This window comes from Phasianus colchicus, chromosome 7 (assembly GCF_987193195.1).
Source record: "Phasianus colchicus chromosome 7, bPhaCol1.hap1.1, whole genome shotgun sequence".
Lineage (NCBI taxonomy): Eukaryota > Metazoa > Chordata > Aves > Galliformes > Phasianidae > Phasianus > Phasianus colchicus.
Window position 1 is genome coordinate 33,716,261 of NC_143442.1, and position 26,368 is coordinate 33,742,628.

The 26,368-nt window shown below is 45.7% G+C and overlaps 3 protein-coding genes across 5 annotated transcripts in view; 2 read left to right on the forward strand and 1 right to left on the reverse strand.

Annotated features, from left to right (window-relative positions):
* The window catches only part of SPAG16 (sperm associated antigen 16), a 356,401-nt gene extending 339,271 nt beyond the window's left edge, over positions 1 to 17,130 (forward strand). Inside the window, exon 16 of the mRNA XM_031604580.2 lies at positions 16,781 to 17,130. Within this exon, the coding sequence (XP_031460440.2) occupies positions 16,781 to 16,959 (179 nt within the window). The 3' untranslated portion in view covers positions 16,960 to 17,130. The remainder of the gene's footprint in view (positions 1 to 16,780) is intronic.
* Positions 2,961 to 6,237, reverse strand: LOC116236064 (uncharacterized). The gene is made up of 2 exons (XM_031604581.2): positions 4,307 to 6,237; positions 2,961 to 3,891 (listed from the first exon to the last, which is right to left on the reverse strand). Exons 1-2 carry the CDS (start codon positions 4,823 to 4,825, stop codon positions 3,244 to 3,246), a joined length of 1,167 nt encoding a protein of 388 aa, XP_031460441.2. The 5' UTR covers positions 4,826 to 6,237; the 3' UTR covers positions 2,961 to 3,243.
* A 434-nt stretch (positions 17,131 to 17,564) lies between the features above and the next one.
* The window catches only part of VWC2L (von Willebrand factor C domain containing 2 like), a 37,565-nt gene continuing 28,761 nt past the window's right edge, over positions 17,565 to 26,368 (forward strand). For 2 of the 3 annotated variants that reach the window (XM_031604579.2, XM_090144472.1), the window contains exons 1-2: positions 17,565 to 18,166; positions 20,079 to 20,545. In XM_031604579.2, the coding sequence (XP_031460439.1) occupies positions 20,135 to 20,545 (411 nt within the window). In that variant the 5' untranslated portion in view covers positions 17,565 to 18,166; positions 20,079 to 20,134. Of the gene's footprint in view, positions 18,167 to 18,894; positions 19,054 to 20,078; positions 20,546 to 26,368 lie in introns of those variants that run through there. The other variant, XM_090144471.1, reaches the window with a different exon arrangement.

Here is a 26,368-nt window from a genome sequence, read left to right on the forward strand (position 1 = left end):
ATTTTGCCTCTGATGCCATGATTTTAAAACCCAGCTGTGGATTTCCAGCTGTGAGTAGGCAGTAAATGATGCTAGACGTGCATTTTAGAGAGTTATAGATAAACTGTGTAAGCATATGAGAAGCAAAAGCTTTGATATTACGTGGAATTTGCCTAAACAATTCAGGTAGTCGGTGAATTACCTGCTCCTGCTAAATGAATAACTCTTACTTGAAACCATTTGGGTTGGCCCCAGACTGTGCAAACTAGGCAATATAAATGCAGCTGGTAGAGCTCACGCACATACAAACGAGATGAGTAAAAATGAATCTCCGTTCTTTAAGCAAATCAGGTGCGTTCACAACACTGTCTTTGTTTTTTGCTCCATCGTGAAATTGGAGAATAAATGGGAAGGAAATGAGAATGCTGAATTGTGGAGCGATGGCAAGAACGTTTGGGCAGACAGCTTCATGCTTCATCTCGGGATATCACAGCACTTACTTGGCAAGCAGTTTCTCCTAACTCCTTCCTGCTGCTGCCTACCTGCTTTTCTAATGGCTGCTATCAATCAGCCAATTCCATTTCACATTGCACTCTGGAAATCAGTGGGAACCAGCCATCACTGCTGGAGGAACACCCCCCCATGGCCGTGTCCCCCAGGGGAGATCTTATCTGATTGTTGCTACAATCCTTTCTTTCTCTATGACACAGCTCTGTAGTTGGTCTTTGTTCCCTCAACCAAATCCTTAACGCCTCCAGACAGAACGTTCCTCTTCTCTGGAAGCAATTGAAGCAGTTTATGCCTCTTGATTGATATTACACACTTAAAAATAATTTACCAGTCCAGACACAACCAGGTTAATCTGAAATTGTTTCAGGTTTCTACACTTTCTTTTCCTATTGAGTCACAGTGAGTTGAGGTGTAAGAGGCAATCCTTATGCATCGAGAAATCTCTCCTCAGACTTCATTCCTTTTGATTGTTCTCATGCTTAAAACCTAGGCCAAGCTTTAGAACAACGACAACAGGTTTCGTGTCTGGATTTTGAGGCTGTGACATGGAATTTTGGGGAGGGAAGAAATACCAGTAAGGAATGCAAAGCCAGAGGGACCGCATTCTGTTTTCCGACCAGCAAAGCTGGAGGAGCTGAACTGAGATAGAGGTGGCAAATTGCAGCTGGTGTGGATTTATAGCTTGTTCTGAGAGCCAAGGAGTGGATTACGCTCCTCCATTTGCCTGCTTTTCATCTCTGCTGTGTATAACAGTACTCCTTTTCATTTCATAATTAATCCAAATAGAGTACAGATGACTAATGAAAATAAGATTGAAATGCAGTTGTGTGGAAGACAAATAGGTCTACAAATGGCATGTACAGGCAATGGATGATGCTAACTGTTTGTAATATGCCTGTGCCTTTCAGAGGAATTAAAGTCTTACCCCTTGAATCCTACTGAGGCAGTCTGTGTGATGAGAACTGATCCGTGTAGCACGAAGAGAATTTCAAACACAGGTTTACTGGCTTGATTTAATGTCCTCAGAAAGAGATTCAGGTCCTAATCCTGAGTTTACCATTGATTTCTTTTGTTCATTCATATCTAATGCTAAACACTTTGCACTGACTTAAGTATTTGCCTCGCTGGTCTTCAGGTGCTATGGAAAAATGTGATTTTAATTTTGGGGCAGAATCTCCCTTTAGCATCCACAACAATCCGTAGGCTTCTTGTCTTTTCTTTTTTCCCTAATTTGATTTTGAGTTTAAAAGCTGCTGTTTAAAGCTTTGAAATAATAATTCCAGATTTCCTGAAGAGCATCGGCATCCAGGCTGGGAGAAACCTACAGAAGCTTTGCTGATGTTGTGCATAGGGCAGCTTCATCATAGATGCTCTTTCTACTTCCTGCAGCTCAGCTTCTAAATCAAACTAAAAGCAGTTATTCAGTCACCTCCATGTGAATGTATATAGTTACGTCCTGGATTGGTTTTGTCTCCACATTGTGCAACTGGTTCTTAGTTAATGCACTTTTGCCATGATTGCTTTGTAATAGAGCAGATCAGAAGATTAATTTAAACTGTATTTATAATAACAAAAGAATTCCATGAATTCTGCGTTAATCTATAGATTGTGAGAGTGAAATGATTTTCTCATGCTACTTATTACAATTACTTGATGTCTTTAGGACCTCGGATTTCATCAGTGATTCAACCATGGAAAAACGAACTTCTCAGCATAAAACTTACTGTGTGAATGAGGTGGTGAGAGCTAGGCAAGGCAATTCATGGGCAGTGTCATGGAAGGAGTGTGGCTGGATGGAAGTGGAGCTGAAGCTCAGGCTCTTGTTCTGTTTGTGGTCTATGAAGTGCAAGGGAATCTGGTGAAGGCTCGCTCCTGAGCTTGAAGCAGAGCAGAGCATGCTTGGATAGAGTTTTTACGGTGAGTTTTCTCAAGGAATATTTCATCTGAGCTCTGCTTTAAGTGCTTCCCTTGATTTTGCAAGCAGAAATGGGAATAAAGAAACAAAATCTTTATATCAAGCTTATTAGGCCAGATTTCACTGCTAGCAGAATTGGCATCCGCTAATGCGTTTATATCTGAAGTTAAAATCTTGGCCCTTAGCCTCTGAGCAGCAGTTTATGACCATTCTGGATACAGTTCAGAGCTATGCTAAGTGGTTCCATTTGAAAGACATTTTTTCAATTACAAAAAAAAAAAAAAAAAAAAAACTATTTTGGGAAAAGGTTCTGTTCAAAAGTGCCAGTTGAAATTCCATTTCTGCATGCCGGCCTATCTACTTTGGGTAGGTTGCTAAAGCTCTTGTGAAAATAACCTAGCTCCATAACAAGCCTATTAGCACTGTCCGAGGAATGGCAGAGAGAACTATGAATAAACCTTTGGATACATATGTCTGGGATTTAGAGTTTATATATAAAAGTGGCGGCTGTTTTTCTCCTTGCCATTGCTGCAATTAAAACGTCAATCCTGAGTGTCCTAACTTTGCAAGAAGTGTAGAACCAAACTTGAAAGCCGTTGAAATGCTTGAACTCAGACTAAAAGGACAAAGACAACGCCAAAAGTTTCTTATTGAAACGTTTTATTTCCAGAAACATTAAACAAATAAATAGGTAAATAGGTAAGCAAAGAAACATGAGAAATAAGAAGGTAAATAGGTAAGCAAAGGAACATGAGAAATAAGAAGGTTCCTTAATGAAAAATTCTATTTCCAGAACGATGTACGTATGGGCTACAAACTAGGAACAAGTGGGTCCAGCACTACAGGGCCGTCCCATGGCCGGCATCTGCCTGGTGCTGGCTGCAGCTGCACGTGGGGCAGTGCGGGGCTGCGCGGGGCTGCCAGTGCGGTGGCATCATTGCAGCCACTGCCCTGATGGCCTCTGCAAAGCAGAAGGTAAGGAAAGGCAGGGCGTCCCAGGGAGCCTGCAGCTGTGGTGTCTGGAAGAGCTCGGGCCGAGGAGAGCCGGGTGTGAAAGTGGGGAGCACGAAGGGCAGAGCGGCGTGCGGTGGAGGAGCGCAGGCGGCACCCAGCATCGGGCTGCTGCTCGGAGGCAGCATGAAGCAGGGCAGGGCCTGGCACTGCTGCGGCGCTGGTGCTGCGGCAGGGCCTGGCAGGCTGTGAGCAGCGCCTGCCGGGGCCGCGGGGCCGTCTGTCTTGGGGAGCTTGGCCGGCGGGGGCCCCGCGTTTGCTGCTGCCTGCGTGCCTTGTGGATCTGCTGCCTGCTGGCTCCTCTCTGGCGTGGGCTGGGCACCCGGGCTGCTCCTCTGGGGGCTCTCACTCAGAGCCTCCTGCAGGCCAGGGCTGGGGGCAGCCTCGGCTCTTCTCTTCCGGGCCGCTCTTCGCTTGCAGTGCTCCAGCAGCCCCGGGTCGTCTCTCCTGAAGAATGGGCAGGAGTAGAGCAGTAACTGCAAACGGTAAAGGAGAAGAGTTAGGTGGTGTCAGTGTGGGGCTGAGGGACAGCAAGGTGGAGGATCTCGGGCTTCTTGTGGCTAAGGGCAAACGTGGGTATGGACAAGGCTTATGAGTGTCTTAATTTCAGCTGAGATGCAGATGTATTCTTCAGAGTGCTGGTATGATGCTCTGGTTTGCTTCTAGGAGATAAATAAAGTTCAGAGCCCTCCGATGTCTGCAGCTGCTACTAAGCAGTGCAGTGCAAAGCCAGGGCCGGTGGGAAGAGCAAATGAACGACCGTGTGGTGCTGAGCCAGGTGTCACCACGCCAATGGGTCCCTTCAGTCCTACAGCTCAGGCTGACTGAGACCAGACATTGTGTGAGTTTGTTGTGAGGGCCGGTTTGCATGGGGCCAATGGATGCCCTTACCTTCCTGTGGACAGCAGTGGCTTCTTCCTCAGCCAGAAGCTCAGGAATGGACAGAGATCTTTCCAGCCCCCATGGCACTTTGGTGAAGCCGTAGCGGTTGAGCTGGCAAACAAAGCTCTTCATGCTTGTACATCCAAATGCTCTCAGAGGTGCTTCCTTGGCCAGGACTTCCACCATGAACAGTTGCTCCTCGATCACGAGGCAGTTTCCTCCGTGGCCCCACCAGATGCTCTTCACTTGGTCGCTTTCGGCCAGCACCCAGAGTTTCTGTGGGAAGCTGAGGCCTGAGAAGACACTGGCTTGGCCAGCGCCTTCCTCGGAGGAACTCAGAGGGAAACCGTTGGTTTCCTCTTCATCGGGAAACGTTTGTGAGTCCTTTACTTGCACTGTTGGTGTTGCAGCAGCATGGCCATCTGGTGCTGGGTCATGAGCTGCCAGGACAGTGGAAGTGGAGCCTTGAGTCTCCAACAGCTCCTCCAGATCAGAAGCAGAAGCTCTTTCCGCAGCTGATGCCTCCATTTCAGTGTCTCTTGTCTGGTTTGAAGCAAAGACTGAGCGTGCGCCCACTTGTGCAGCGAGCCAGTGCCCACCCTGCCTGCTGGCACGGGGAATGTGCCGGCACTGCCTGGGGGTTCCGGTGAGAGATGCTCAGGTGTCACCATGATGCCTTTGTGTGGCACTGTGACATGAGCGTGCGTTGCCCAAGGCAGGGCTGGAGCCGCCCAAGCCGATGTCACTTGTTGCCAGGGATGTCCCACTGTTCACTGGGGTGTTCTCTGAGCCTTTTAAATCACACCCATCTGTACAGGATGAAGCACCTTCTCTGTAAAGGCACTGTTTGATGTAGAAGTGTTCTCTGGATGCAGCACTGGAGTGCATGCTATGTTTATGGACATCACTAACGTGAAGAGATCTTGAGCCACTCCATTTCAAAGAGGCCTTTCAGAGGGCTTTGTGTGACCTTGTTTAGTGTGTGGTGTCCCAGCCTTTAGCAGGGGAGTTGGAACTTGATGGTCTTGTAGGTCCCTTCCAACTCAAACCATGCTGTGATTCTCTGATCTATGATTTAGTCTTGCCCAATGGAATGGCTGTGGAAGCTGCAACGATATGAAGTTTACCAAGAGCCTGTGCTGAATTGTGGGGCAGTCCTGGCTCTATGTACAGACAAGGGAATGGGTGGCAAGAGAGCTGCTCCAGGATTGGGATCTGGAGGCTCTGGTGATGGCACGTGTTTTGGTGTCAGCTGTATTCCCCCAGAGCCAGAAGGGCCAACACTACCCTGGGCTGCAACCCTCCCAGCTCAGGATATTCTTGTATGAGTTTCTTTTTGAAGCTGTTACTTGATCATTTGGACTGCAGGGGCTGAGCCAAATTCATTCAGACCTCTGGTGGCTTCTCAGGCTATGGATGAATATTCCATAAAGAATTAGAAATATGTGGGTTTTGAATAAAAGCAGTAATGTGGCGATCCATGGCAACAAATGAAACACAATTCCTATATTTCTAGCGTTTAATGGATAAGATATGCCATAAAACTATCAGAAGTGGGAACCCTTTTTAAAACCTTGGCAGGGAGCTGCATCTGAAGCACTATAAATCTGCAAAATCTGTAATGTATCATACAGTGTGCATTTTTGGGTTTTTTTTGTTTTTTTTTTCCTAGTACTTGAGCGTGGTATTACAGGATATTTTGCATATACCTGATACTGTAAGAACTGTATTAGCTTCGGATCCCTTTTCAACACTCTGCAGCTACGTCCCATTACCTCACCATAGATTGTTATTGGATGCTATCCAGTGCTCCAGTATTAGTGTCATAAATGCCTCCGTGACACACGACATTTGTTACACTCGACAGCAGCATTCATTACTGCAAGCAGCAGCAGCCAGGCCATGTTTCCTTCCATTATTTAGCCATCACTGGACGAGAGGTGAGCACTTTGGCAGCAGGAGGAGCGGGGCAGCCCAGGGTAGTGACACCGTGTGTTATCTCCGATGGCTCAGTCGATACTTCGTGCTTACATGCAGCCAGGAGATCTGTTGACTCACAGCAGTAAACGCCTTTGTTATTATTTATGACTTTTTTAATAATGCCTCGAGGCTCTGCTGGGCAGGCTGTAAGAATCCTGCCCCAACCAGCCCGAGGAGATAAGCTGCACAAAGCAGGGCTATCGCTTTGCATCGCAGTCAGGGAGCAGTGCATAGAAAAATGAAGTGCTGGGTACTGCAGGGAGTAAGGCTCTTGCTGGAGCTGTCTCCAAGCCTGTCCTCTGCTTTGATGCCATGTCTCACTGCTGCACTTGCTGGTGGATTTGTGCCTATAAAAGTTAGTAGGTTCCTGCAGCAAATGTCCCTTGGCAGTCTGAGTGCTAAAGGCTTAGATTGTTTTTCATTCTTCTCCTGAATCAGAACCCTCCGGGCATCAATACAGACCCTGAGAAGCTAGACAAGTATCTAGCAATGGTTTCTACCAGCTTACTGATTCAGGCCACCTGCAGGTAGGTGCTTTGCATAGAGCATGCTCCTGTTTCTTGCAGACCTGCTGATTGTATGGTGTCTGTGGGCCCCAAATCTCCTTTACCAGCTTTTTTATTTCTTTTGTATGCAAAGTGTGTTGCTGTAACAGAACACATTCAAAAAGACCTAACCCAGTGTAGTTATGGGTCTGGGCAATAGTTCATTCTACTGCACTGGGGGGACCAGAGCAAGGAATCATAGAGTCAGAGAATCATAAAATGGCCTGGGTTGGAAAGGACCACGATGATCATGTAGTTTAACTCCCCTGCTATGTGCAAGGTCACCAACCAGCAGACCAGGCTGCCCAGAGCCACATCCAGCCTGGTCTTGAATGCCTCCAGGGATGGAGAACGCAGAATTTCTGCCTTTGCAGTGAGTGCCATCAGTGCCTCAGGCTATTGCCTGGTTTGGGCTCCTGTTCTTCTCTCCTGGTTTCATATTGGATCAAAGAAGCTGCACACTACGGAAAGCAGTGCTGCCCATCACAGGAGACCTACAGACAAATGGTCCAGGTGCAGAGAGATCTATGTTAAGCACACACCATTTCACCTGTACCTGTCACTGAATGAGGCTTACACCTACTGCAGCTCCCCTCTCAAAAAGAGTCACGAAAAGAAAGTTTCAGAAAGTAAACTAGATGAGCTTTGTGGAACGTAAAGAATTCATTTGACTAATGCAACTCTGCCCTAGGTTTCTGCCAGCAGTGTTTTCTAGCACGGGGCTCCAAGGGCACCAAAGCCAGAATTTCATAGCAGTGTAAGGCTAATGATTAAAGTGTGTGTGCTGGCAGTCACGGGAGCAGCACCGGAGGAGGAAGCACACGCCTTTCTCTTTGGCGTTCTGACAGCCTGATATTAAAGACCTGCAAGTGTCAGAAGACGGAGGAAATCAGCTGGCCCTTCTGACAGATTGTGCAGCGTAGTGTCTGTGCTGTCAAGGCAGTGAATATGACAAAGCTGAGAAATGACAGTAATAGGAATGTTTAGGAAAGGGAACAAGCCTAATAGAGATGCCGCTGTTGACAATAACATGCTTATGTTAGAAGTCAATTCTTTGAGCTTTTGTAGTCGGTGAAGAATTTATTGAGCTTGTTTTTCTACGTCTGGTTTTTCTTCTTGTTTTCGTACCCTTACTGTGTGTCTGTTTTTACTATCATGCTAAAATACTGCTTAGTTGAAATGTGGAAAAAAGAAGCTCGTTGCTCTGTAATGCTCTGTTTCACTTGAATTATCAGGCTAGCGCAGGCAGCATCTGAGGGCTCCGTTGTACTGATACTGAGCAAACACCAGGAAAGAGAGGATTAAAAATCACATTATTTTAATTCAGAAAAGCTTAGAAAGAGATGAAAATAAACCAACTTATGAGTTGGGGGAGCTGAAGTCAGAGAACCCTAAGGATGGTGTTGGACCCACCTATCTGGCTACCTGCAAGTGAAGTAAGTTGTTCAGGCTGGCCATGGGGCTAGCTGAGGAGCCTACAGAGCATGGATGAGCTATCAGGGAAAGCTCAGGCTAAGTGAGAGGGTTTGGGGCAAGGGAAGCATCTTGGTGGACAAAACATCATCCTCCAAGCTTGAAATAGTAGTGATAACAACAACGAGCTTTAAGGAAAAAAATTGAAGTGTTTCCTGATCTTATTTGATTTTTTTTTTTTTCTTTTGATTATTTTGAAAAAAGGAAATGTTAATTACACTCCTTTTCAATAAGCTTGGACATATAGTGGACATGAGTCCATTGTCTTGGAGCTATTAGGATTACAAATCACAGACTATGCATAGGATCTGCTTTGTTACCAAATGCTGCTTACATTATGGATTGTCACCACAGTGTGAAAATTGGTTCATTAAGAGTTGGGCTTAATAGTGGTCATTGCCTGTATTAGTGTGACTTTCAGCAGCTTTTACGTGCCTTGGGGTGCCTACAAGTGCCTAGACACAATCAGCAGCTCTGGGATACTCCAGTCTGCCATCAAAGCGGTTTGGGAATTTCTTTCTACTTCTTCCTCACATTTTCTTGAGCTGCCCATTTGCAGGTTTCAAGCAGGATTTAAATCTCTCCCCCTGCCTCAGCTGTCTGCAGATGAGATATATCGAGTCCCTCCCTGGCAGTGCGCAGTCACTTGTGATAGATGTCTGAAATCAGTGAGTGAGTTTCTTTGAAAATTAAGTTTTTCTCACTGGATTTTGCTCACCTGGAGCCCATGGGAACGAACCGCTCTCCATTTCTGCTGTGGGATGGTAAGGGTAGATGAGATGAATCCCACCCTGTGTCAAAAAGCTGTTATGCATCTGGTCATTCCTGTTGAGTTAATGGAAAGAATGCTGCACAAGCCATCCAAGGGAAAAATAAATCATTGCTCACATCCAGGTCTCCTCTTCCGTAACATAAGCCCATCCATCTCATCGTTTGGGAAAGGAAGGAGGGCCAAAGAGTCTTTAACTGAATGGCTGCAGGCACCTGAAAATAGAGAGTGGGGAAGGAGAAAGAATAGAAAATTAATAGCAGGTTATCTAATATTCTCTGAATGCCTTTAAAGCGGTGTTACCATTAGTCAGAGCTCAGTTCCTGCATGCTTGGAATTCCTGTCTTTGGACGTTTCTCAGCTCCGCTGAACACTTAAAAATGAGACGTATATTGATGCCCAAAATGCATGCATTGCAGTCAAGTAGGAAGTTCAGAGGAAAGCATGTTTTCACACTAAAATATATATTCAGGGATCTCACTTGTAGCAGAAACCAGAATAAATTTCAATTTGTGGTGACAGCAGTTTTGCTGTGACTTAATTTTTCTGAGTTAACCCATCAGTAAGTTTTATATTTTAAATGAAATTTTTTAGTTAAAGTAAGAGCGATGGTATTTTTCTTCTCAGACTCTTGAAACAGCAAGAAACCAGTTAACGTGTTATAGAAATAACACTGCATGCAGTAGAGTCGTGGATGTGTTGCTTCTGATGTAGACACTCAAGAGAAGAAACAGTTCTGGACAGAAGATGAAGATTCTCTTACCCTTTCATTCTTAATATATTATTTTTTAATATCTTCTGAATGTATCCAAGAGTTCCTTAAATTCTTCCAGACAGATTCTGACATCTTGAAGACTCTGCTCCTAAAGTTTCTGCCTTTTCTATTTTGTTTTAAAACTATTTTCAAAATCCCAAATGCCACCAAAGAGCCGAATAAAATCAAAGAGAAACAAGCTCAAGTCCAGCTGAAAGGGAGCTTTACAGTAATGGTCCAGGTCTAGAAATCCTTACAAAAAGCTTAAAGTTCTTTTATGTGAAGGATTTTCTTCTATCAGATAAACGCTTTCTTTGCTATAAGTGACTTTCTGGTGGTTTTTTGATTGAAAAAGGATTTGTCGAGTTCTGAGATCTGTTTAAGCTCTGGAAATAATGCCCCTTCATCTGGGTCGCATTTTTCTCCCAGTAAGAAGTTAAGAGAAGCCCCCAGTGCCTGCTGGACAACCATCTCTCCACAGCCCTGCTCTTTGAAGGGAAATGCAGGCAGTTTGGGTTTTTCTATCTTCCAAGGAAATCACCTTCCACCTTTGCCAACTTACATGGAGCAATTTGACTAAGGAACTTCTCAGCACTTTCTTTTCTTTTATTGCCTTCTTTAAATACTTGGGTCTAAGAAACCTGCATTATATGCCCCCACCCAGTCTGTAAAGCTGCCTTTCTTTTTATCAGGCCTAATTATTGCCAAATAATGGTGAATTTGTTCATTACAAAACAGGTACTATACCTCACTCTTGCCATGATGCATCTATTTTCAATTCCCTGGTCCTACCATTATCTAAGCAGATGATTAGTGAATTTGAATGACTTCACCTGCATGAGGTGAGTCACGAGTTTAAGTACATTCTGAGATTATTTTCTCTAACGTGCTTTGCCAAATCTCTGCCTATTTAAGAGAAGGGAAAAAAGTCGTTACACTAAAGAATGGCAAAAGGTTTTTGTTTTGATACCAATATATAAAAATCCTATATCAGCAGATTGTTGGACCTCTTCTCTCTTTCCCAGCTTGCCTTTTTGTCTCCATTATTAGGAATATTAAAGTAAATTACAGCCTGCTCAGGACTGTTCTTCTGTCCTCTCCCAGAAAAGATCCAAATAAACACATTGGGGAGGCAAAGGGAGGAGGAGGTTGTCATCATTTCCAGGAGGGTAATATTGAGGAGGATTTATTCCCAGTTGAGGCTGGAAGACTTGGAACAACATTTTAAAAAGTGCATTCCTAAGCAGAATGTGGTGTGCATTCGGAAGACGAGGAATAATTGATGTATTTGTTGAAAGCTGTTTATAGAACCAAAAAAAACCAAGTAGAACATCTATCGTATGGTGAAGTCGGTTGCTTGGTAAATAACATTCCACATGGTGTGACAGTAATGAAGAGTTTTATCTACAGCCGCTGCAATCATGGTTTGCAGCATCTGTTAAACGTTTTATTTACTCTTATTTAGACAAGCATGCTAACATTTGCATGAAGAATCTTACACTGTAGCGTTTGGAAACCTTCCCATCTGCCTTTCTCTCCACCCTTCCAAGGGTTCTGCAAAGATAATGCTTTGTCTTCGCCCCAAGTCAGACTGTGTGCCAGCTCATGAGCTGCTGCAGAACCTCTCTGTGATTTCCTTCTGCTCCCCAGGTGAGCATCCCAGCATCCCAGTGGGTGTTCTGCCACAGCACAGGGAGGTCAGAAGGCTGCTGTGGTGCTGTGCTGTGTCCAGGTTGGGCAGGGTCCCGTTGGCTGGGGATGCTGTGGGTGTGCTGCGTGTTCCTGATCTCACTGAGCATGGGGAGCAGTGCATCATCAATCTGAGTACCTCTGCATGGTGCTGTGCATAGACCTGACTACAGACTCAGTCATCTGCTGCTGCCAGGATGCCCATAAAACATTTTGCTATGGCAAGGCAGCAGTATCATGGCTAATTAAGCTCATAATTGCCTGTAGCCTTGTCCTCCCTGATCTATTTTCTGCATTTGTTGTTGTGGTGGTTGTTTTGTTTTTTAAATTAAGCTTAGACTGCAGACTGTTTGAGGCAGGGACTGGGGTGTTGTATCTTTTACAGGCACCAGGAAGGTGCCCTGATCCTCTGAGACCCCCTGGGCTGGGTGACTCTCAGTGCACGTGGCTGCTGCTCCATTGATGACTAAAGGTCCTCGAGCAGAGGGAGCGTGTAATCCAGCAGGGCTGAGTGCTAATATTATAATAATATCTAATATTATCCTGAGCAAAGATTCCTTGAAGAAAACTAAGGAGTTAGTAGCCCTCGGTGAGCATGCTTTCAGCAAAACCTTGCTCTGTATCGACTAACAATCATGTGCCTTTTCTGGGCTGGAGTTGAGAAGTTCTGAGTAATGACGCTGGTTGAACCATTAATGAAAGTCCTTAAGTCGTTTCTTGATATTTTCCATTTTGGGGCATCTTTCTTTTCAAAACAAAAACCAGAACCAAAACCAGATGCTGCTCTATGCACATAGGAGAAATCAATGAATGGGATCAATATTCCCTCCACAGGTAATAAATGCTGAGAAGCATTTCTGTCTATCTAAATTGATCCTAGAGAATTCTTTAAATTGGTTCTGATGTGTATAAAAATCATTTCCCTATTGATCACAGCTTTTCTTTCTTTCATTCTTTGATACATTATTTCATCTCTGCCGTCAGTAATGGTCCCAGGCTTCTCTATGCAGTTATGTTAAACAGAATGTCTTAAATCTGTGCGAGATCATAATTTTAATGACTCAAGAAATAACTGGGCTTTGCGTCTTTGAAGATGAATGCTTTGCTTACGGTTAGGCAGCCTAAGTATTTTTGAATTGGCAGAGTCACTACGTCTGAATTATCTACGATAAAGCCTAAAAATAGTGGCCATGATTGCATTGGAAGCAATTGCCCAAATCCAGCATCCCTTACTCTGGGTGTCACTGCTGCTGCTACACGCAGGTGATTTCTCTCCCTTTCTCTTCCCTTGTTCTGCTCTGTATCTGAACAAGAGCATCCCTCTGTTGGGTAACCCAGCTGCAGTGGTGTGAAGGTGAAATCTGAAGACTTTGGCCAACAGCATTTATTGATAGAAGAGCCCAGTGCCTACAACCTGACCTTCTTTTTCTGCCTTCCCAACCCAGAGGTGTCGCTGTCTCCAGCAAAGCACTACTGAATTGGCAAGGTTTCATTCAAAATTCATTTTACAAAGAGGACAGTAATTGGGGCTGTGATTTCTATTAGGACCTTATGGAATATAAATTGTCAGGCTGTCTTTTGACAAGTGCAGGTCTTGTTCTCTCTACCCCAGGTAATTTGGTTCTATCAACCCAGCAAATTAATTTTGTGTTCTGAAGAAACGCAGTCACCAATTCCATTGCTTCAATGTACCAGCACTATTTTAAATTTAGTTCCCAGTTCAAATTAGAAGATGGGTTTTGTATTGTATCTACATATGTGGCTTTAGCTTTGATAGTATTTATGTAGCAACATAGGTGCTAATTGATTTTAAGGTCCACTTCTGTTCTCATAACAATGTTGAGATATGTCTTTAGTACCAGGAATAAAAGGGCACGGGTGACTTCGATTGCATTTATGAGGCACAAATATTTTTCCAGCTCAAAGAGCAGAACTGCTTTAGGAATTCATCAATGCCCAAAGCAAAGGGCACTGCCAGGCTGGAGGTGGCAGCCTGGCCAGGTAACGTGTGGTGCTGGGAACAGAGCCTGTTCTCTGGGGGGTGCTGGGACTGGAGATGTGCAGCAGGAGCTTGCTGTAGTGCTGGAAGCAAAAGGAGCCGAGAGGCACTGGCCACTTGGGAAATTCAGTTGTATCCCAAAAGGTATGTGCAGAAATACCACATCCCATTTGCTGGTGGCTTCATGGGCTGCATCACAGCTTCCAGGTGGGGTGAGATTCGTAGAAACATAGAATAGTTTGAGTGGGAAGGGACCAAAACAGACAGCAGTTTGTCCGTGCCATGTGGGTGACAGTTTGGACTACTAAACCCTGTAGGTGGCTCAGGAATTGATTTCTTTATGGATCCCTAAAAGGGAAACATAGCGGCATCCTGGGCTTGACTGCAGTGCAAGTGTACATAGAGAGAAAAGATGAACAGCCAAATATTTTTTAGCACACAAATATTTTTGCTGGGGTAAGTCAGCATCCCTTTTAGCGACTGCTTGCACAGTCGTTTAGACCTTCTGGTGCTTCTGCTGCTTTTCTCTCTACCTTTTCTAACTCAGTGCATGCTTTTTGGAGCAAATGACCAGATGGTCAGAGCTTATGTTATTCTAAGGATGTAATAGGGGTACATCAGAAAAATTAGTACCTCTGTTCTAGCAACGGGCAACAACAGATTAGGTGTAATTACTACAAGGGCTGCTACCGTAGGGTCTCTTTGGCATGGCAGTGTGCTCTGTCATCACTCCTGCTGCCAGGTGGAGGAGGAAGAATGAGCTCAGGGCTGGAGCTTGGGTTTAGCTCCCCATGTTGCTGGTCTGTGGCTGTAGCAGCAGATCTGCAGCGGCTTTGATGAGCTGGACATCTTTGCAACCTTGAGTTTGTGATCTGGAGGTGCTCTGCATCTTCCAATCAGAAACTGTTTGTTTTGATGCAGTTCTGCATTACCTGCTGAGCGCAGTGGATTTGCACAGACCTGCCCCACCTGACAATTTACCCGAAGGTGTATGAAGGAACAGTTATCTCCAGGCTTTTGTCTTGCTCTGAGTATTATATCAAAGTGCCTTTGTTAGTGCATGAGGAAGCGTCCTTCATCAAAACAGGGCTTCGCATGACAATTATGTAATAGATTTTGTTTGGCTTCCTAATTGGAGAACGTCTTGAAAGAGCAATAAAACACAATTTGTTCCCAAAAAGAAATATCTCCTTTTGGAAGGAAAGGGGGAGTAAATTTACATTATAATGAGCAAAGCGTTATGGGTGCGTAGATCAGCAGTGACACAATGGGTGTTGGAACACGATCATTTGGTGCATTCCTCTCCCCTGTCTGCCTGTATTTGCAGTGCATCCTTCTGCTACAGAGCAAGGAGTTGCTGTGCTCGTAGCCAGAGCAGCAGTGCATCACAGGGTGGTAGGCACCAAATGTATGGGAGGTGAGACACTACTCCTCCCCAGGGCTGCCCTGTTCACCCAAGCCCTTTCCCTGGCATGGGGACATGTGCCATTTGCTGTTGCACCTCATAAGCTACTGGTAAGCTGCTGTTGTCCAAGCCTTCCTGTTATTTTTGTCTCCCTCCTGTCCTTCTCTGTTTTTAACAAGCACTTCGTTATGGCTTTGAGGAGCTGAAAGTGACATTAACCCCCTGCCCAGCTGTTGCAGTGTCAGGGCTCCAGGCAAAATGGCATTTATTTGGCTCCTGGAGAAGTCATCCCAGCGACTGCCTGGAGAGCCTGGCTGCAAGTGAAATCCATATGCAGTGCTTCTGTCAGCAAAGACTTCCTGGAAGAGAGTTTGTAATAAATATTCACATCTGCTGCTTTGGACACTCTAATCCATCCTACAGATCTTTGCTGTGTCAGGCTTTGTTCTAGATGAGGAAACTGGGTAGTTGTAAAGGTTTGCAAATAGGGCATATTTATCATGGTTAGCTCTACCTTCCATTTGCCTTTCCTGCACAGGCATCCATGACTACACTAAGCATAACATGTGATTAAGTGTTCTCAACGCATTTGTGAGCAGCTTTAGGCTTGTGTTTCCTTTGAGAGATGGAGAAGTGGCATTGGTTTGCTTCCCAGGTTGTCAAGTGAGCCAATGGTTGTGAATTAGGCTGAGTGGAAGGACGATGTGATTCCTGGATGAACAACATGTATGGTCACAGCCAACACCATGGCTTGCATGGGATTCAGGCTGGGAGGTCAGATTCTTCCCCACTAACTTCTGATGGGTGATAGGTTCTCACTGGCTTTTTGGTGAATTCCTTGCATGACTAGAATGGCCCAAATCTCTCCCGTTTTTCATAATCTTCCCCAAAATGATGGCCTTAGTGTCCGATTGACTTTGTCAGTGTCAATAGTTATTCCTCTGCTGGTGATGCCTTTGCTTTCAGAAGGAAAATATTGATACATGAACAGAGCTGTAATCATTTGAAGGGTATATTGAACATGCTCCCAACAGAACAAGGCATTTGGCCAAGGTCATGACTGGATCTCTTTGCTGGGAGGACCACATCAGCATTCTGAAATGAATGTGTCAATCCTTTCTTTTTTTTCTTTGATTTTTTTTTAATTTATTTATATATATAAATATATTTTTTTTTTTTGTATGTGGCACTCATGACTATTACAGTTAGTTTCCAAAAGGAGGGAGCCTGTATCTGACAGCAGGGTAAATAAATGTGCTAAACACGTCGCTTTCCACCTGGTACCCATGCTGGTATTAAAGTAGGAGGACAACTGACTTTCTGCATCATTGGGAGTGATGAAACCTGGGTCTGTCTGGTTTGTCAATAAGAACATGGAAACTGGAGACTCTTTAGAAGCTTTTTGACCTAGTTAGCTTTAGTTCTGTCGTAAGGCTTTTCCATAAGGCTCTGAGCGAGTGGGGCATTCGGTTCAGTTGGGTGCCCAACCTCTCTGCAGTTTGGCTGAGAACTGCCCTTTCCTTTAGGGCAGTTCTGTCCAAGAAGAGTAACAGCGTGATTCTGATACCTCCAGCTATCAGCGGAGCATCTGCTTCTCTGCTGCTCAGCCTGCAAGTCAGAATCTGGCCCTAAATAATTGCACCCAAGTGGAATAGCTGTGCCCTTAATGACTAGCATACCCAGGTCTCCAGATTCACTTAATCACTCTGAATCCAATCTCATTATCATTGATCTACTCAACTTTCCCATCGTTTATCTCAGCAAACGGGGGCACGCAAGACGTGGTTCATCTTTACACCGCCAGCTCCAAACTCCCAGCACCTCTGCCCTTGCCAAACCCTCTGACATTGCTCTGTGTTTCCATTCCAGGTCACACCTTGGCCGTGGCGAGCAGCGATGGGGCTGTGAAGATTGTGCAGCCTGGGCTGGCCCAGCTCCATAACCTGCGGGGTCACGGTGAGACAGAAGTGCAGAGCGTGGCCTTCCATCGCCCGGTGGAGCAGCTGCTCTCGGGGGCTGCCGACGGCACTGTCTGTCTCTGGACCTAAGGATGAACCTGAAGGCGTTCCGTGGAAAGAACAGCGTAGCAGAGAGGGCTTAGCAAAGCGTTTCCGTAGTTAACGTTTGCAAGGGGCATAGTTGCTCTAGAGGAGTGTTACCCTGCGTTTTAACCCAATAAAAGCCCCGGTTTGGCTTTCTTTACGCTGTTTTCCCCAGCATCCAGCATCCCTCATTCGGTCGCTCGGGCAGAAATAGCTTTACGATGACGCCTAATGACAGAGCAGCCGAATTGCAGGGAGATCGATTGTGAGCGTATCGCAGCGGAGCCACCAGCGCACGGCTCCCCAGTTCCAGCCTGCGGGAAGACGGGAAGTTTTAATAATGCAGCAAGGTGGGATTTTGGATGCAGCAACCGCTCGGGCCGCCGCCGGGGCAGGAAGGAGGCCGAGTTGGGGAGCGCAGCACTGACAGCAGTGGGATCACCGCAGGGCTGCGTGCCTCTCCCCACAGCTGGATTCCTCTTTTTTTTTTTTTTTTTTTCCCCATTCCCTCTTTTTATTTTTTCCTTTTTATTTCCCACCCGCCCTCCAAAAAAAAAATTTATTTATTTTTTTTCTTTTTCTTTTTTTTTTGAAAAATTAATTATTATTATTATCACTAATAGGGGGTGGGGCAGCCATGCCCATCCCCAGGGCTGGGGAGTCCCCGCAGGGGAGCGGGGCCCGCCGGGCGCTGGGCTCCTCTGCCCTCCCTCTGCCTGCCCGCCGCCTCGCCAGCCCCCGCGCCCCGCTTCTCCCCCCTCCTTCCCCGGCTGTGGCAAATCCTGCACTGCAAGATACCCGCTGGGCATAGGGAGGGGATCTCTCTGTTGTTGTGTTTTTTTCCTCCTTCCCACTCCCCCCCCCTCCTCTCCGTCTCCCTACCCTCCACTTGAGACCTGAGGAAATCCAGCCCAAGTTCTCCGCGATGACTGCGCTGCTGGCATCGGGGTTTCTCCACGGCATCCCTGCCTCCGGAGCGCCGCGCCGCTGCTCGCTCTGAATCCTCGGCGCCGGGTGAAAGCTTAATTCTCATGCCGTGGTTGCTGGGCTGCTGCTTTCCTGCGTTTTGCGATGGGAGGTGGAGGAGAAGGGATTGTCCATGAGTCAACGCTGAAAATGTGATTAGGAGGAACTGCTTTCACTAATTTTTGTCTAACCTTTTAGTCCATGTTGGCCTGTGACCCCTCGCGGCTTTCAGACCGAGCCTGATTAGGTAAGTGTGAATTATTCACTCGGGGCGAGGGAAGGTGGATGGAAGCGTTTTAGTCAGGCACTTAGCGATGGTCCTGGCCCCTCTCCTGATGAGAAATGATGAGAAAGTTGGGCTGTAAACTAATTGCGAGCAGAGCGGCGCTTGTTTACTTGTTGCAGTCTGTCGGTGCGAGCTGCCTGCAGTCTGTCTGATCTCTGCCTGGCAGTTGCTGTGGGACAGCTCGGATGGCCACGGGCTGTAGGAAGCACTGTGCTCTTATTTATGAGCTTCAGAGAACTTTCGGTTTTTAATTTGCAGAGCTCCCTCCTCAAACTTCAGCGCCTTCTCTCCATTGTTTCATGTTTCCCCAGACGTGAATTACTTCATTTTCTCCTGCTATGTTGTGTTTGTTTGTTTGTTTGTTTGTTTGTTTCCTAAATATCCACCAATCTGCAGTATTGCAACCTACCTGTAGCATTTTGGTAGGCATCCACTTTGGAGCTGGCTAAAGCAACGTGAACCTCCCGAATCCCAAACAGCGTGTTACAATAGGTGCTGCTGGCAGGTGTAAGAGGCTCCTTGTGCTGGGAATGCAGCTAGCACTTCAATTAAGAAGATATCTTTTGAATTTGATAAAGCTTGTGTAATATCCGGTGTCTCCCTCTGTTGTGGCTTTGGAAAAACTGCTTTGTCAACAGGATCCCTCAACTGCTTCTCCAGGAGTAAAGCTTGCCGCCACTGCTGCTTTCCTTCAGCTAATGAGAACGAATTGGCTCAGCATCTGCAGCTCGTCTAAAATCCCAGTGCTGAAGGAATACCCCCCGGGGGTGGAGGGGGGCATGCTTGGCTGTGTAGGCGATGTGCGTTGTGCGCTGTGCGTCTGCCTGCCCGCAGACGAGCCGTGCTTGGTGAGTGCTTCCCCTCCTCAATACAGAGCTAACATCTTATCTCACTGAAAAGTTTGCTGCGGCACTTTGCCCGGTCCTCCCTGGAGGGGTCAGAACCCACGGCACAGCTGCTGCTCGCGGGGCCGGGCGGTGATGTGGCACGGCAGGCAACCAATCGCACACCCAGGGATGCACAGAGCCTCACTCCGAGCTCAGCCCTGGGGTCAGGCAAAGCTTCTTTCTCCCTCTGCGGAGCTGAGCACGGCGAGGTCGGGCTGTGCTGCGGCGCTCCCGAAGTTTTATAGTGAGGTTCCAGCCACGATTCAGCAGCTCTGCACACCACACAGGCATTTAGCATCCTGCTCTCAGCGTTTCTCCCGGGGAAGCACTGGAATGCTGAATACTGGAGGAGAATCGTGCCTCGTGTGTTCAGTCAGGATCATACAGACCTGCTGCTGGCGGAGCAGGCAGCCCCTCTTCCTCCTCCTAAATGCTGCATGTGAAACTCTGCTGCTCCACCTCTCATGCACCGCGTACAATCCAGCTCCATCTTCTATGCTGGATGCAGATCTGCCTGCAGAGTGTGCTTCCCTTGTTCTACAGCCCCCCTCTGTTTGATGAAGAGGGCTATGTGGCACACAGAGGGACGATGGCCACAGCAGGAGGTTAAGGCCACGCTTAAGCTGGGCTTCAAATCCCTCCGGGCTGTCCATCCCCATGCGACTCCAGGCAGCTGCTGTAACTTCTGGTGCAACAGAAAACTCTGCACATGAGGGAAATAAAAATGAGGTGATTCTCTGAGCCATCATTTGTATAGAGATGTTTTGTGGGCATACGCTTACAGAAGTGTGTCTAATTTATGTATTTCATGTGCTTTATTCTCATTATACCTAACTCAGGAGAGGCTTATTCCAAATGAAGCAGTGATAGCTATCTGCACAGTTTGAAAGCACTGATTTATTCTTTCAGGCTGGTTGAAGGTATAGCCCTTATTAGTTGATGTTCCTTAATACTTTGAGTTCTCACTTCAAATTGTTTGCTTTCAGACCACAACACTGGTCTCCTTATGGAAGCAGCTGTTTCTATCCGGCCGTGAGATCCCATGGAGAAGCTGAGGAGGGGGATGGCTCTTCATATCCATGAAGCCTGGATACTGCTGTTTGTAATCCCTGGCTTGGTCACGCCGGCTGCCATCAACCACGAAGATTACCCCGCCGATGAAGGGGACCAGACCTCCAGCAATGACAATCTGATCTTTGATGACTACCGAGGGAAGGGTTGCGTGGATGACAGTGGCTTTGTGTACAAACTGGGAGAACGCTTTTTCCCGGGGCATTCCAACTGTCCCTGCGTTTGTACTGAGGATGGACCTGTTTGCGATCAACCCGAATGCCCTAAAATCCACCCAAAGTGTACAAAAGTGGAACACAATGGATGCTGTCCGGAATGCAAGGAAGTGAAAAACTTTTGTGAATATCATGGGAAAAATTACAAAATATTGGAGGAATTTAAGGTATGGAACACTTTTTTTTTTTTCCCAAGTTTTTATATTAGTGTGATAGAAGGCTTGCTGGGGACTCTCAAAGGCATTCAGTATTTGCTTGCTGCTGATAGCAGAGATCTTTTCAGCTGTGATGGAGGTCAGGCTAATGCAAAAGGTGCCACCTTCCCCCTCACATGCACTCAGTTCAGCCAGAAGTCCCCAAACAAAATGCTGATCCTCTGAAGCTGTGATGCTGGACGACTTCCCTGGCTGCTCACAGCATGAACTGGCCTACCAGGGGAGTCTGTAAAAGTAGTGGTAAATCAATACTGGGTGCTCTTTCATAACCCCTTTTCCAATTTGGATAACAGAGTATGATGATACAGTACTGAGAATTGTTGCTCATAACTGTATGAGAATGCAGGTAGGTTGCAGGCTGTGTGGAATGTTTTCATTGCAAGTGTGGTAAGGCTGTTCAGAATGGCAAAATATTAATTTATAGTAAGATGACCATCTGAAGTACTGAGAAGCAGGGGGCTCAGTTACAACAGTAGAGTTCCTGTTAGAAAAGTTGTGAAGAAACCCTTTGGGAACGTGTTGTGAAAATAAGACCAGATTTTCAAAAGCCATTACCCTTTACACAACCTGCACCTCTTATTCTTAGAAGTTTGATTACATGTTTTCAATTCTACTAAGGAAAACAGCATGTCTCAATGAAGAATGGGGTCCGTAAAGGCAACAGGTATACACAAGTTTGTTCTCCCTGGTCACATGGCATTAAAATTCATACCTCCTTAATTAACAGCAGCCTATAACTCTTTGTGGCTACATGCCCAATCTCATTATACACTTGCCAGTGTGTTTTCTTCTCTGACAATGAAAGTGCTTCCATATAAATCTCAGTACTGCACAAGTTCTTGTAGCATAGATTGCAATTCCCTTTTTCCCAGCTATTTTTTGGCATTTTCAGTGAAGGTAATATTTAGTTTCTTTCATATATCATGCATAGTTTACATTCATCTTTCCTATCCATCTGCAGCTGGAATCTGCAGATGAATAGGAGAAGACTTGTTTAAGTCTTGTTTAAGGCTCTAGATTGTCTTGGCCATGCAACATGGCAAAACAGATCCATGAGGATCATATCCACAAGAGCCATTCTGCTCATCTTGTTCTCTGCTTTGCAGAGGAGCATGATGATGCTGATCTTGTGAGCTGCTTAAATCACAATTTCTTCTTGTCCTATAAAAGCTGTCCTAGTTTCATCCCACAAACATTGTTCTCCAGTGGTCTCCCATCCCACCACGCTGGCATACGATTGGAAAAGTTGCAAGGAGTTGTTTTGGAGGGGATTTTAGGAAAGAAGTAATCCCACCTGGTAAAGGATTAAGAAGTAGAGAAGTGGAATTTATGGAGGAAGGCTGCTTGTTGTGTTCAACAACTGCAGGGTGTCATGTGGGAGCAAAGCTCCAGTATCCTCAGAAAAAGGCAGAGTAGGTGGTGGCCCACCCAGTCTGGGACTAATGTGGGATCCTTCAGCTTTGATCCATTCATGGTCAAGCTCTTGATCTCAACCTGTGTTTACAGAGAACCCAGTGCTTTGTGCAACGGGGCAGAAGCTGATTTTGGGGGGAATCTAGGTGTTTACTAGAGTAAGTAACTCTTGCTTCTCTTAGAGATTCAGGCAGTGGAAAATCAGTGTGCACTTCCAGGGATGTTTTGGGGAAAAAGAAATATGAAAAAAAGAACAAAGAGCTTCCAAGATTCAGAAAATTGCTGCTCTGAAGGAAAATGCCGACTTTGTTGAAGCATTGGGTTATTTTGCTGTTTGCTTCAACAGAACCAAGATTTTGTCAGACAACTTTCTAGAAGAAATCCTGAGCAGTCCATAGCTTTTAGAGGATCTGAACTCTGCTCTTCTCTCATCCTGCTGGATTTATAGGGTCTGCAAACTTTCTGAAGTCCATTCCTCACGCACTGACCTCTGTCTTTGCCAAGGAAGAGAGGCTTTCTCCAGTCATTCCAACTCAAAACCAGGCTGCTTTCAATGGAAGTGGAGCCAGTGGTGTCATAGAATCACCAAGGTTGGAAAAGCCCTCCGAGATCACCCAGTCCAACCATCCTCATACCTCCAATATTTCCCACTAAACCATGTCCCTTAGTACAACATCTAAACGTGTCTTGAGCACCTCCAGGGGCAGTGACTCCACCACTCCCTGGGCAGCCCATTAGAGCTTTCATTTGAAAACCTTTTGCAAGTGTCTTTCAGCATGTGTGTCTGCATACAAATATTCGCACTTGCTCTATTACTGTCACCAGGGCTGACTCATCATGTACAAATTTCAGCTGCTTGATCTCTGCACATATTAGGATTATTATTTTCTCAAGGAAATTGGTTTTCACTGGGAAATCAGAATTGGTGAGAGGTTTCCATTTGGGAGAATTTTCCCATCTTGTTTTTGGGTTTCTATTTAGGCTTAGGATGAAAAATCCGAATGCAATTTAATCTTTTTATTTTCTTACCACTGTCAGGAGCTGTGACTATCTCAGGGTAAAAGAGTACTTCTAAAGACCCGTTTCTTAAAGAATTAGGTTGTTTGTGTTTTTTTTCTAGTGGGCTGATTTTGTACCTCTAATCTTTCTGACTCACAGCGATCGTAAGCACAAAATATAAACACGACAACAAGCCATCCAGCTGAGACAGCTGTCCAAATGTTTATGCTTGTGCCCCTAAATCATTAACACGTACCGATGAAATGCTAAACTGAAGTTCAGTTGTAAATCTAAACCCATTAGGAGTCTCTCTGCATGCTTTGTAAAACCTCATGTCCCTTGCAGATGGTTTAGTAACCCCATGTAGGATCTTCATAGCCCTGTGATGGATCCTAGGAGATCTCTGAGGTCTTTGGGCTCCAGCTGCCTGGATGGAACCTCTGTCCCATCCCCTCTGTTTGCCTGGGACTCATCCATGCCCCCAGCCAAGGCTGCAGGGCTGGTTGCTTTTATGGTGATGTCTTTCCCAATCTCATTTTTCACTTCTCTCCTTGCTGGCCTCAAATCTGCTCTCGTAGGTCTCCTGCAGTCCTTCCCAGAGCAATCATGGGGTGATGGCAGTCCAGGGGTCAGTGTGAAGGATGCTGCAAGTCTCAGGCACTGTGTCTGTTTTCCCCAGAGGAAACTGGTGGTCACTCATGGGGTCACTTCGCAGCCTGCTTGAGTTTTGATTTCCACCCTGCAGGTTAAGGTCCAAGTCCCAAGAGCTCTGCACTTGCTTGCAGCAAGGTTGCCAGCCCTCCCCTTTCTTCCAGAGAGAAAAAACAAGCAAATAGCAAACCTGAGAGCAGTCTTGGCTATTGGGAGTGCACATGGCTGGGTGTTAAATGAATCTTCCCAGACAGCAGCTTATGTAAAGTAAAGGAGACAGCGTCCCGCCAGCGTGATGAATGTTCGCTGGCAGCTGATGGAGAAATCGTGCAAATGTCAGTGAGACAACAGCTTTCCTAAGTGCTGATTAGTTTTTGCTCAGCTGCATAACTTACTGCCAGAAAAGCGTGTGCCTACCCGGATTAATAAATGCAATTTATGGCCTTGGTGAAGGTACATTTGTAGCCACAGCCTTTGGGAAATTCTTAGTTTGTCCATTTGCAAAGTCTGCAATCACATCTTAGTCTCCCACACCCTCATATCCAGCCTAACCATCCGTAGACTTTTGTGAATACATGGCTGAGTGCCACTGCTGGGAAGCAGGCGTTGAGTTCCTAAGAGATTGCCAAGCTGGCATCTTGAAGCATTCTCTTAAATTTGGGCCATGCAGGTGGGAACTTGCTCTTTGTCTCAGCAGATGCTGCTGGTGACATGGCTTACTGTAGCGTGGTGCCATCCTCAAAGTCACCAGCAGAAATCTTGTAGCCACAGGTAGTAGAATTTCTCCATTTGCCTTCAGGTAAGTTTCCTTTGGGTGGGGAAGGAAGAGCTCTGGGCATCCCAGCTTTGCCAGCTTGGTAACATTTCTGTCTGAAGAAGAACAGCTCCCTTCAACTTGCAGTTATGAACTTGGTCTTGGAAGCAGGTCTGAAGATCAGGGACATTTATTGAGTGCTTCTTCCTTCTGCCAAACACAAAACTGCAGTTTCTTGCAACCATTGGCTTAACTTCTGCTGCTGCCTCTCTGCTGCTGGCCTTTCCCAGGCTGCACCTCCTTGTTATCTCCCCCCTTCACTGCTCCCCTCCCAGCCAATCCTTGCTCAAAAAGCCCATATGTGATGCCTGAATGGTTTTGCCTTGCATCAAGCACGGGTGTGGAGGGGTGAGAGAGCTCATTGCCCAAGGGCAGGCCATCTCACTGTGTAGGGAAAAAAGGGAAAGGGCAAATTTTAGCTTTGTTCTAGGACAGAATCTCTGCTGACTTGAAAAGAGCCCGGGCTTCACTCCTGGAGTTCTCCTTTATTTTTCTTTCTCGTGTTTCCTTCCAATGTATCTCTGTCTGCAAATCACCCGTAATCCTCCAGCCAGGCTCCTGTATCTTGCTGACTTGATGTCTTCTTGAGCAGCACTTTGCACAGTAGGGATTGCAGCTCTCGCAGGGATCGTCGGGTTGTAATCAGAATCCAAAATGAATGAGGGACTCTATAAACATGGCATTCTTGTATACTAATTCTCAGCTCATTATGAAAAGCTCAGCTTTGGAATAGCAGCACCTCCTTCTCCTTTGTTAATGCTCTTTTAAAAAATGTTTTATTAATGCAATTATAGTAATAGAACTTAATGAAATAATACCTTTTCATCAGAAGGCATTAGCAGAGTCAAGAGTTGATTCAGCTGCCATCCCAGCATCTCCCAGTCCTGAAATACAGCGTGTGCATTCTGCCATAAGGTAAAGGAAGACCAAGGTGATTCCCCAGCCAGTAATCACAACAGTATGATAGAGCAGAGATGCAACAACTTCTATCTGAGAAACTTCCAAAAGTGCCACGAAAATAAACCAAAGCAGGGAGAAAGGGAAGATTCTTGATGGAGCTTTTTGCTCTCGTCCACACGTTTGTTTTCCTGGTGCATCTTGGAAAGTGCTCAAATCACGGTGAGCTCATAACTGCAAGGAGGAGCATTAGTAAAACCTGTTGGTAGTAGGTGAGCAGTGATCCAAATCAATAGTGGTTTCTAGATCTTCACTCATAAATTGCAAGACACCGATTACCAACGCAAGCCAGCATGGGGCCCATATTTTAATATTAGCATTTTTCTCCCTGAGATATATGCAGCAGTTTTGTTTTTCTTCTCTTATTATGACTCAAAGAAATGGGGCATATTTTCCCTTCTTGTGTGTTCTGCAATTTCACGTATGGCTAGAAAATCATAATACAAAAGAAATTTCAATAACGTGCCTGTGCTTTAATAAAAGGAGCCATGAACAATGCCAGCTCATAAGATAGCATAGAGCCATTGAAATCAGACAGGGGAAACAGAACATCAGTCAGATGGAAAAGTATGATTTATTATCTCCCTCCTGGCAAAATTACAGTGACAATGTCTATGCAAAGGAATTTGAAATTACTGACTTACTGTATTTCTGTCATAATTTGTACCAAGAAAACATACAAAAATAGATAGGCATGTTGGAGATTGATCTGTAGCGAAAGCTATTTTTTAAATTATATCATGTACTTAGCTACTGACTCTCTAGCATATATATTATGTTACACACAAGTATATTTTTATAGTAGGTGAAAGGTGATGGGCTGCATTGAGGATTTGGCTATAAAAAGGCCGTTGTTTTCCCCAGATGGCAGGGATATGTGATAGCCTCAGAAGCTCAGAGCTCAGTGGCTCTGGTGCACCTCAAGTATATTTCCCCCTGTT